Source organism: Nannobrachium achirus (assembly GCF_963921795.1).
Source record: "Nannobrachium achirus genome assembly, chromosome: 10".
Lineage (NCBI taxonomy): Eukaryota > Metazoa > Chordata > Actinopteri > Myctophiformes > Myctophidae > Nannobrachium > Nannobrachium achirus.
The window spans coordinates 20,468,163-20,480,157 of NC_137819.1; the positions used below are offsets into that span (position 1 = coordinate 20,468,163).

Genomic DNA, 11,995 nt, shown 5'->3' on the forward strand with positions numbered 1-11,995 from the left:
ATCATAACATTATTGTATAGCCTACTTTACATCATTTCCCACAACGTACATGTATTATTCCGTTGTAAGGAAAATTTAAATTTGAGGCGCCCAGCCCACAATGTTAGAGCTATGGTTTAGAGGTGGACAAACTGCACACTCGACCTGTATCCCTTTCATACCATCAAGCAGGAGGAGCGCTCCAATGTGGGCCTACAGTGCCCCCATGTGGCCATAAATATTTTATCAGATAACAGAGAACGGACAAGTAGGTCCTAGAGTAGCTATTCTAAAAGCCTTGGTATTAAGAACGTAATTAAGTACTTTAATTAAGGAGCAAATCATGCTCAATAATAGGATCATTATAATATAATATATATAATATTTTTTTGGCCTGCATTGTACATCAGGGAATGCGGCCAGTGCCTTTATTATCCCCCTTGGGATAATAAAGGTATCTATCTATCTATCTATCTATCTATCTATCTATCTATCTATCTATCTATGTACCTTGACTATCAGGGCCCCCTGGAGCCATATGTTTACATAATTAAATATAGGTTAATGCTCAAAATGTGTGGGCCGGGGCCCCACATATAAATCGACAAACAAATTGAAAATGGTCCTCAGATGACAGTGAATGTCAATTTAAGGAAATTACCATTACTGCATCGAAAGTATTTATACCTACTATAAAAACTGGTCAAACATCAGCCGAATTGTCAGATAACATAAGAAATACACAAAGCATTTGAAAATAGTCAATCCACAAGCTCACAACGCGGCCTGAAAAGGTTGAGAACCACTGTGTTACAACATTGTGATTGTTGAAGTATATAGGCTACATCAGTGATCAAATTTCAGGGGTGAATGTGATGTATTTTCCGGACTATAAGGCGCACTTAAAAGCCTTTAATTTTCTCAAAAAATGACAGTGCGCCTTATAGTCCAGTGCGCCTTATATATGGATCATTCATTGACATTGACATTCCCTTTAGCACAGCTCCATCTGTTGGATGCATAACGCAACGGTAGCGTATTATTATATCTATTATATCTACTAGAAGCTGGGCCGCCCTTCGGGCGGCCCAGCGTCTAGTCGGCGACCTGGCCAACTCGGGAACGATGTAAATAGAGAATGAATGCCCCGCCCTTTAATGCAAACCCCATTATACCTGTTGTCATAGGACCTGTTTTGACCATCTGTTTGCCTGTGTCCATTTATGCCCATATATGGAGATATCTGTATCTGTCTGTCTGTCGGCGTCCATTTTATGTCCATATATGGAGATCACTGCAGATATAGTTCTGGGTCCATTTTATGCCCATATGCCCATATATGGAGATATCTGTCTATTTGCGTCCATTTTATGCCTGCCCCACCCTTTAATGCAAACCCCAATATACCTGTTGTCATAGGACCCGTTTTGACCATCTGTTAGCCTTTGTCCCCACCCTTTAATGCAAACCCCAATATACCTGTTGTCATATGACCCGTTTTGACCATCTGTTTGCCTTCTGTTAGCCTTTGTCCCCACCCTTTAATGCAAACCCCAATATACCTGTTGTCATGTTGTCATAGGACCCGTTTTGACCATCTGTTTGCCTTCTGTTAGCCTTTGTCCCCACCCTTTAATGCAAACCCCAATATATGGAGATCTCTGCACACACAGTACCGGTTGCGGAAAACTCTGATGTCAGACATCAGCTCCGCATTCGGGGATTCATTTTATGCCCATATCTGGAGAACGCGCGTGCCGGTGGGAAGAACGGTTCTCGAGATTCACATACATACATACTGTCATAGGACCCGTTTTGACCATCTGTTAGCCTTTGTCCCCACCCTTTAATGCAAACCCCAATATACCTGTTGTCATAGGACCCGTTTTGACCATCTGTTTGCCTTCTGTTAGCCTTTGTCCCCACCCTTTAATGCAAACCCCAATATACCTGTTGTCATGTTGTCATAGGACCCGTTTTGACCATCTGTTTGCCTTCTGTTAGCCTTTGTCCCCACCCTTTAATGCAAACCCCAATATATGGAGATCTCTGCACACACAGTACCGGTTGCGGAAAACTCTGATGTCAGACATCAGCTCTGCATTCGGGGATTCATTTTATGCCCATATCTGGAGAACGCGCGTGCCGGTGGGAAGAACGGTTCTCGAGATTCACATACATACATACACATTCACAGAGATTTTTTGTTGACTCCTGGCGTACGTGATGTCAGAGCCTTTTATGAAGTGATGTCACAATGAGTCAGCGATTGTGCCGATTTCCTCAGGAACAGCCTGATGTTAACAATCAGCTCCGCGTAAGGAGATTCCGAACGTTTCGCGCCGCTTCGGGAAAACCGCATACCGAGTCGGGCCGAGGCCCGGCACTGCACTCCGCGCCGCAGCGGGGAACGCGCGTGCCGAATCTGAAGCCGGTGGGACGAACGGTTCTCGAGATACACGGATTACAAACAAACAGACAGAGATTTGTCGCATTTATAGATAGATTATGTGCGCCTTATAGTCAGGTGCGCCTTATATATGAAAACAGTTTGAAAATAGACCATTCATTGACAGTGCGCCTTATAGTCAGGTGCGCCTTATAGTCCAGAAAATACCGTACTTTTGAACCCGAGCACCAGGCAACAGACAGACAAACGGAGCAAAACCCCAGAGACTGATCCACCATAGAGCGCTGTATGTTTTATAAACTTTAGTGGAGCAGTATAAGTATCAAGTCTCTTCCCTCTCTGATAGAAAGTAAATGATATCTGCCACACATCACAATTCTGCCACTGAATAAACCAATGCCGTCTCCTTTTCAATCAAGGAAACGGCAGAGGCTTGAAATTGTCCCCAGGCCATTTTGCCACTATAAATCACAGGCCGGTAGGTATATCGTTGTTGTCGGGTGGAAACCCTGTATCTCCAAAACTGTTCTTTTGTATTTATCGTTTTAAAAATTATTTAAACTAGTGAAAAGAGCCGATCTATAAGCACACAACGCCTCGCACTGCGAGGCGTTGTGTGCTTGTAGATCTGCTGTTTTCACTACATTTGTGTGACGGCCTCGTATGATGAACCAGGACTTTACTTTGCGAAAATCGTACAAATTTGAAACTTGGAGATACGAGGTTTCTGCCTGACAGTGACGATATTTTTCTCTTCAGTCAGTCTCATCAGGCCCGGATTGGACGGTCTGGCGAAGGGCTGGGCAGTCTGGGGCCGCGGCTGAGCCAAAACAAAAAGAAAAGTGTATTAAAAACATGCATAATGGCATCTTTGGGCCTCTGAAGACCTACAAATGCCAGGGCCGGTTTTCTGTGGCAGCCTGTGCCTGTCAGTCATTGCCTTGGAACTCTGCATGCACAACATTCCCACAATCCCACTAGGCCATGGAAGTTAACTGGAAGCAAAATGAAAGCCATATTTTGAGCTAATTATGTAAATTTCTCAAATTGCCCAACATGCAGCTTTTAGCAAGGTCTCCCCACTCTGACAGTATACAAATGGAACCAAATGGACCCGTTATATTAGTTATAGGGTCTTGTAAGTAAGAGTCAATTTTGAACCCCTTTAAAGGAACCCGGAATTCACTTTGAGAACCACTGACATAGTGCATAGTAAATTAATGGAATATTACGCCAGTGGTTCTCAGAGTGGGGTCTCCAGAAAAGTTAGCTAATATATCTAAGCTCACAATGCATTGCATCACTGATGTGTTGTGAGATATTTGCTTCTTTTTTTTTAATCAAGGAAAAAGTTGACAAATTGAAAAACCTTTGAAACATTTTAACAACACAAATGTTGTATGAGGGTTCACTGCCAAACATAAATTCAGGGGTCCTTGACAGGGATCACAAAGAAAATACACAATACTATTGTAGTGCCCACAGACAAGACCTGGCCACAACAAGTTGCTGCTGGGTCAATCGCTAGCAGGAGAAATGGTGACCTCAGTAGCCACCCTGTTCCTCCCTCTCCCCTGACCCTCACCATTGGGCAGGTGAGGTGCCTACTCACCCAGACAAACACCAGAAAAGCAGCAGGACCTGACAATATCAACTCTCGGGAACTTAAGGCCGGCGCAGAGCAGCTTGCTGTCCCTTCACGCATCTCTTCAACCTCTCCCTGAGGACGGGGAGGGTGCCACAGCTGTGGAAGTCCTCCTGCATCGTCCCGGTGCCTAAGAAGACCCGTCCCTCTGTCCTCAACGACTACAGACTTGCCTTGACTTGAATGACTTCAGAGGTCATGAAGGTCTTTGAGCGGCTGGTACTGAACCAACTGAGACCGAAGGTTAGTGAACATCTGGACATCCCCTCCCCTTCAGAAAGATCTTGACCATCAAATTAAAATAGCATTTGCTTCTTTAAATACTTTATTAGCAGTTTGCATACAGTACAGGGTCGACCTAATGACATGTTACCATAGTACAGTTTGTAGATCTGCTATTTTCTGATAGCCAAAGTATAGCATAGGGCTTAAGTGGTTACATAAAGCACATAATCGATCAATAAGAAGGTTGAATGGCAAATAAAGTGAAATAAAATGATCAAAACTGGTGAGAAATAGATGCATAACTTCTCTTGCACTGTTTTAAGAATACAACAGAACAAACACGTACATGAAACATGGTACTCATTTAAACAGATTAATTAATAAAGATGGTAAGACAGAGATTTCCGTTTTAGGCACGTAAAGTGTTAATGCCGCATGACAACTTTGACGACTTATTGCCAATGGTCCAAGCCGCCACTGACTTTGATGACCTTTCCTTATTTTGATGCTGGGTAGTTTCTGGGTCTAGGTTTGGTGAAAGATAAAGCGTGGCAGGGAACAGTGGTGTCAGTTCAGAAAAAGGTAAGGTATGGCAACATGACTGGTGTCTTGCACGCGCGCCCTCGCGCGCGTGCAAGACACCAGTCATTTTGCCATACCTTAGCAACAGGCACAATGAAAAGTACATTTCATTATTTCCCCCTGTAGCCAAGGTATGGCAGCTGCATACCCCTGCATACCCCTGCCATACCCAATTGGGCAGGGAACAACACAGCCATCATCATGTAGCTTTACCAAACACACCAGCCAAATAGGGCATTCACGAGTAGTGATTTCTAGTATTCGAATTATTCGACCTCAAAGTATTCAAATAGTCGAATGTTAGACAGGACTGGCCAAACTGTCAAATATTAAGTAAGCAAGAGGCGAACATTGTGGTAATAGCCGATCTACATGCTCACAACGCCTCGCAGCGCGAGGCGTTGTGAGCATGTAGATCTGCTATTATCACAATATGTATCTGCAGAACCGAGTCACATTAAATGTAATACCTACAATTCCAAGTGCTTGTCAGGGTGGGGATCCCCAGTTAAAATTATGTTTATTTTGGGGGTCACTGCCTAAAAAGGTTTGAGCCCTGGTATAGAGCATTGAATAATTCATCCACCAGGAGCATTGACAACTCCTTCTTATGACTTCCTATCTAGCCAAGCTTTATAAACTAGGCTATATATTTTTTGAAGAGAAAACAATTAAAAAAGAAAAGAAAAGTGAATATTCGACTTCGGTGAACAACGTCGAATAGTGACTTTGATATTGGAATATTTGGTGAATGCCCCAGAGCCAAATGACACAAACACACCAGCTAAATTAATGATATATTGTATCAACACACCAGCTAACTGATACATGGTGAACATGATGGTTTCATCACTGCACAACTCTTTCACAGATCCAGTATCTATCAAAAGAACACCATGCATCGTTCCATCCTTTGCTAGGGATTTCCTCAGACCCATCATAATACTCAACACAGTCTTCTCCTGAATTAGGGTTGTCTCTGTCTTCAAGATCAGGCTCACCAGCCATCCAGTACCTGTAGAAGTAGGAACATAATAATTGCAATACATTTGCAAAGTATGTTTTTTGTCTCCACCAGCCGAAGGCTTGGGGGAGAGTATGTTTTCGCCCCTGTCTGCCTGTCAGTCTGTGCGTCCGTCCGTCCGTCCGTCCGTCCATGCGTGCGTCCGTGTGTCCTCCAGTTTGTTACTAGCTAATCTCCGGCGCCGTTAGCCCGGTCGCTGCCAAACTGAGTGAGCACACACACTCCCTGGATGCCAATTCAGAACCTCTGCCCCACACTTTTCACATGGGCCTGTTCTAGCGCCACCAGGAGGCCAATTTGTGCTAAACTACCTTTTGGCCAGTACTCTTATAGATTTTGTCCAAAACTCACGCAAATTGGTAGACAGTATCTCTATAGTCATGATATCGACATGGATCTGTCTGATTGTCCATATTCCATCCTGATTGGCTGAGATTGGCTTTCAAAGTTTTTAAGATTGGTCAGTTTTGAAAAAAAAAATGCCTCAAATCACAAACACAGCGTGCAATTTTTGTGAATATGCCGAGAAAGAAATGCCACTTCAAACTTTACAAATCAGCCTCATGGTGGCGCTATAACAGGCCGCCTGGATACCTGTGCTCGGAAGACTGCTTCTATTTTATTTATTTTTTTCAATCTAATTTGTTTGTTATTTAATTATGACTTAATTTTATTTTCAGTAGTTTTCAAATGTTTGTGTCCAAGGCACACCAGTCCAGTATTAACATTTTCAAATTAGCTGATCTACAAGCTGTAGATAAGCTATTTTTGACAATTTTGTGTTTTTTTTTGTTTGTTATTTATATTGTATATTATAGTAAATCAAATTAAAATAATAATCTGTACTAGTCCTGTGCCCGGGGGGTGTGAGGGAGGGATTGAGTGTAGGAGTCGAGGAGTCTCAGAAGTAATGTTGGAGAACCCAGACGTATCAATGATGTCAGTAATCTCCAAATTTGATGATGCCAGGGGAACCAAATCCCTTTTATGCCCATATATGGAGATATGGAGATCCCTGTGATATTAGGGGAACCAAATCCCTTTTATGCCCACATATGGAGATCCCTGATGTCATCAATATTAAGCCCATATCTGTGAATGCCAATATGTAATCACTGTGATGTCAGGGGAACCAAATCCCTTGTATTGCCATATATGGAGATCCCTGTGATTCCAGAGGAACCAAATCCCTTTGGCCAGATGGCCAAGACATGGCCACCCTTAGCTGTCTTACTGGAAATATTAATATAGCCTATACAATACTGGTTACTGGGGAAAGTATAATATTGCAGTAATATATTACCAGTAAGACGCCCTAAAGGGTGTAGTTGCGCAAATGTGTGCATGCATCCACGTAGGTGACAGCAGACTGCTGGGCGAGCGCTAGCGCTTTGGCATGGGATCAACTTTGACCAAAAAAGGAATGCACAGACCTGGTTTGTTGTGAAGTGAAGTAGACTCAGATGTCTTAGTGACAGCTAGTGCAGGCGATTTGTACACATGTAATACCATTTATTAGAATGAAGGTAAAAAGAAGATCAGTCTTACCTTGGTTCGGTCAGTGGTGTTCCATCCACCCACTGGAACGATCCTTCAGTCTCTGTGTCGGTCAAACCCAGCCACACTTTCTTGTTGAAACTGGCAACAAATTCCTGACCAGAAAAGCTGATGGTTACTGATGTACAAACTGTACAATAGATGTGTGTTTCCACAAAGTGCACTAATGTGCACAGACTTGCGCGCGCGCACGCACGCACGCACGCACGCACGCACGCACGCACGCACGCACGCACGCACGCACGCACGCACACACACACACACACACACACACACACACACACACACACACACACACACACACACACACACACACACACACACACACACACACACACACACACACACACACACACACACACACACACTACCTGTTTCTCTTTGCTCTGTATGACAATCAGGTCAGATTGTTTGTCTCTACACCAATCTCTGGCCGCCTCCCATGTTCTCTCCACAGTAGAGATGTAATAACATAGACCTTTTTTAAATTGAAATCCATCTTGTTCTAAAAAAAATGAAACAACAATATTAGCAAATCTTATTTATTCTTTTCATTTTCTCAGATTAATGATGTACATCAGGGGTCTTCAACAGGGAGTCCAGGACCCCTAGATGGTCCTCAGAGTTACTACAGGGGGTCCTCCAAATCTTCCAATCCTTTTTATATTAACAACTTGAACCCTAGTGTCCATATTCTGAGAACTGTGGCTGAAAATAGCCGATTTACAAGCTCACAACGCCACGCAGCGCGAGGGATTGTGAGCTTGTAGATCGGCTATTTTCGGCACAAAGCTTTGATGTGGAGGGGGAAAAGAACAGACTAAGTACAAAAGGTCAAGTTCATTAAGTATTGACGGTTCAAGTGGTTAAATATCTGAAAACAAATGGACATTAATCCATAATACACTGATCGTGCTGTCAAACGATGAAACTATATGGAATCTATGAACAGGTTGTGGGGGTCCCTGCTTCATCTCTCTCTCAACTAAGGGGTCCTTGGACTGAAAACATTGAAGACCCCTGATGTACCGGGACATGACAAGACAATGAAGAAACACAGTGATGTCTCACTCACCACAGAGCTTCCTTTTCATGCAATCTGGCTCTCTAGTCAGTAGGTTAAGTCTGTCCTGGAACTGGTCAAAACTGGCCTGTAACTGGTCAAAGCTGGTCTGTAGCTGATCTGTATGGAAACAATATAAAATGGGAGATCCAATAATTAAAAATACATCAAGTGTTAAGAGTTTCCTCCATGCTGTCTAGGCCAGCCTCTAAAGGACAGTTCACTGATCCGGGATTTGAACCGCCAACCCACGGAACATTGGCACCCTGCTCTACCTCCTAAGTCAAAGCCACCCATAACAAACACTCTATAGCAATCATTACTACCATACTATAGAGCTATTTAACCCTATACTACTAACCAAACAATACCTTTAACTAAAACCTGCCACAAAAAGTTTGGAAATCTAACTTTGGTCGATTATATCTCCCCTTTAATAAACCCAAATGGTATTGTATTTTTATATCATTTTTATCGTTGATTAGTTACCTGTACAATGAGGTACAGCTTGTAAGCATCGGGCATTCGAGGCATGAGCTACACAGCCAAACGTGTGGGTAGCGCCGACCCAAAATTTGCCAACATTCGGTCCATTATATCCCCCCTTTAATTATGCCAAATAGTATTGTGTTTGATATCATTGTTATCGTTAATTTGTCACCTTTACAACGAGGTACAGCTTGTAAGGATCTGGCATTCGTGGAATGAGCAACACAGCCAAATGTGTGGGTAGGGCCCCTCCAAAAATGGTCAAAAAGGCCTGGCAGGCCTGCAATACTGTTCTTTTGGTGTTCACCTTTGTTACTTGGGGCATTGAATGATTGCACTCTCTCACAGTAATAAGGAAAAGAAAAAAGAACACATATTGGCCATTTTTATACTTTGTTAATGTTAAGCTCAGTGTCAGGGAAGCCCAAAACGAGAGTAAATACCAGCAGAACAGTATATTGCCATTTTGGCAAAATTCTGGTCAGCGCTACCCACACGTTTGGCTGTGTAGCTCATACCTCGAATGCCCGATGCATACAAGCTGTACCTCGGTGTAAAGGGGACAAATCAACGATAAAAATGATATAAAAATACAATACCATTTGGGTTTATTAAAGGGGAGATATAATCGACCAAAGTTAGATTTTGGAACTTTTTGTGGCAGGTTTTTATAATAAGGCCTACTGATTCAAAGGCCCCTAAATATTCTATTAGGCCTACCTGTTTTTTGATCCTGCACCTTCTCACTCTCATTCAGTCTGGTCTGGAACTCTTCCATCTTGGCTTCAATTGCAGACAGTCTGGAATCTGTATCTGAAAACACACACACACACACACACACACACACACACACACACACACACACACACACACACACACACACACACACACACACACACACACACACACACACAGAGTTCACTCCCCAAATTACATTTCTTTCTATTCGTTTTTTGTCACATTCCTAAGACAATAATAATTTGATTACAATAAATGTACCCCCATTGATTCCGAATGGGGACCCAAATGCATTCGGGTCCCCACCCGGAATCAATGGGGGTAAATTTACTATAATATGTTTGTCTGAGAAATGCGACAAATACCAAAACATCTTATTGAACTGATGTCTCCATTGAGTGAGTAAGCAATAGCAAAATGTTCGTTTTGGGGGTGAACTACTCCTTTAAGTGAAATTCAGAGGTGGAAAAAATACTGCATGTTTTACTTAAAGCAGGGGTCTTCAACGTTTTCAGGCCAAGGACCCCTTAGCTGAGAGAGAGATGAAGCAGGGACCCCCTCTACATATTGTGATGCAGATTTTCATAGACTTGTCATCAGTCTGTTGGATTCATGTTAATTTGTATTTTCAGACAATAAACCACTTAAATCGTCCATTTTGTAAACCTGACCTTTCACTATCAACTTGGTCTTTTTTACCTCGATCTACAAGCTCTCAACGCCGAGAGCTTGCCATGGCTCCAAGAACAGTCCCAAAATGGTCTGTAATGGTTTTTATTTCACCCAAACACCTCCCATCAGCAGTGCAGTTTACAGTGCATTCAAGTAGCCAAAAATAAGACTGAGTCAACTAGAAAAAATAGAATACTGAAGAATAAATAAACACTAACACGAACACTAACATAACCCATAAGAAGGGAATATTGTCCGAAATAGTGTCATATCCTGGAATAAATTCCTTGCCAAAAAATGTCTTCACCAATGTGTTTGTAAAGGTAGTAACACATCCCACAAAGACTGAAATTCAGTTTCCCTAGAAGAATACGTTACAGCTGATGGAAGTTGGAGTCCCATTAAATTAACTATACAGGATAAAACACCCAAAAATAAATATGCTTTAAGTAGCATGTGAGGGGTCAACTAGGGTTTTTTAATGATTCAGAATCCATTGCAAGCATTTGTTTTGCACGGAAAACATTCCTTGGGGTCAAGGCGGCTCCCACAAAACATTGAAAAGTGATGACTCATCACTAAACAATAATTGTATGGGGGCTGTTTCTACCCCAAGGAATGTTTTTTGTGCAAAACAAATGCTTGCAATGGATTCAGAATCATTAGAAAACCCTAGTCTGACCCCTCACATGCTACTTAAAGCATATTTATTTTTTGGGTGTTTTATCCTGTATAGTTAATTTAATGGGACTCCAACTTCCATCAGCTGTAACAGATTCTCCTAGGGAAACTGAATTTCAGTCTTTGTGGGATATGTTACTAGACACCTTTACAAATACATTGGTGAAGAAACCTTTTGGTAAGGAATTTATTCCTGGACTTTTTACAGTATTCCCTTCTTACCAACTGGCTACAAACTCTCTTCGGGTAAATCCTTGATTGCCGCAAGGCCCTGACCTTAGCTCTCCCTCAGGGAATGTTAACTATCAGAACCAGTATGTCTGTCACTGCAGCCTCCCTTAAATAGGGAGTGGATCCTACCACAGGACAGCACCAATTAATTAGTAATAATAACAATGACTTCCAAATACTTCCATATAAATAATGATGTCAATTACCCCTTGCCTAAAAGTGACCCACACATCTTAAAGATGCTTTACTATAAACAAGTATAACGTGGTGAAAACTCAGTGACACTTTAGATAACATTACTCAGCAACATAGGAAACCCCTCTCCTCCACAGCACTTGGCACCTTCCTATTAATCAAAGGAAGTGCCACCAGCAGTGCAGGAGACACAACTAGTGAGGTGGGCACAGTGGAACACCCTCAAACCATTTAGGCCTAGAATTATTGAATGCTTTAACCAGTGAAAAATAGCAGATATACAAGCTCACAGCGCGGCACCGAGTGCCGCGCTGCAAGCTTGTAGATCTGCTATTTTTGGAAAAAGTCGTGAAAATGTGTGCAAATCTTTGAATATATGTATTTTCAAAGCGAACGTTTGTAACTCAAATTTTGCTTCTGAGGGGTCCCTGGAACTAAATATTTTGAGATGGGGGTCCATGGCCAAATAGATATCATTTTGGGGGTCCTTCACATGAAAAGGTT

At 42.4% G+C, this 11,995-nt stretch overlaps 1 protein-coding gene across 2 annotated transcripts in view; it reads right to left on the reverse strand.

Annotated features, from left to right (window-relative positions):
* Window positions 1-4,336: 4,336 nt before the first annotated feature.
* Window positions 4,337-11,995, reverse strand: part of LOC308292585 (CD209 antigen-like protein C) — an 8,959-nt gene continuing 1,300 nt past the window's right edge. Inside the window, exons 2-6 of one of the 2 annotated variants that reach the window (XM_080734967.1) lie at window positions 9,695-9,781; window positions 8,498-8,605; window positions 7,794-7,927; window positions 7,414-7,517; window positions 4,337-5,856 (exon numbers count right to left, since the gene is read on the reverse strand). In XM_080734967.1, coding sequence (XP_080591093.1) covers window positions 5,691-5,856; window positions 7,414-7,517; window positions 7,794-7,927; window positions 8,498-8,605; window positions 9,695-9,781 — 599 coding nt within the window. In that variant the 3' untranslated portion in view covers window positions 4,337-5,690. Of the gene's footprint in view, window positions 5,857-7,413; window positions 7,518-7,793; window positions 7,928-8,497; window positions 8,606-9,694; window positions 9,788-11,995 lie in introns of both variants that reach the window. The other variant, XM_080734966.1, reaches the window with a different exon arrangement.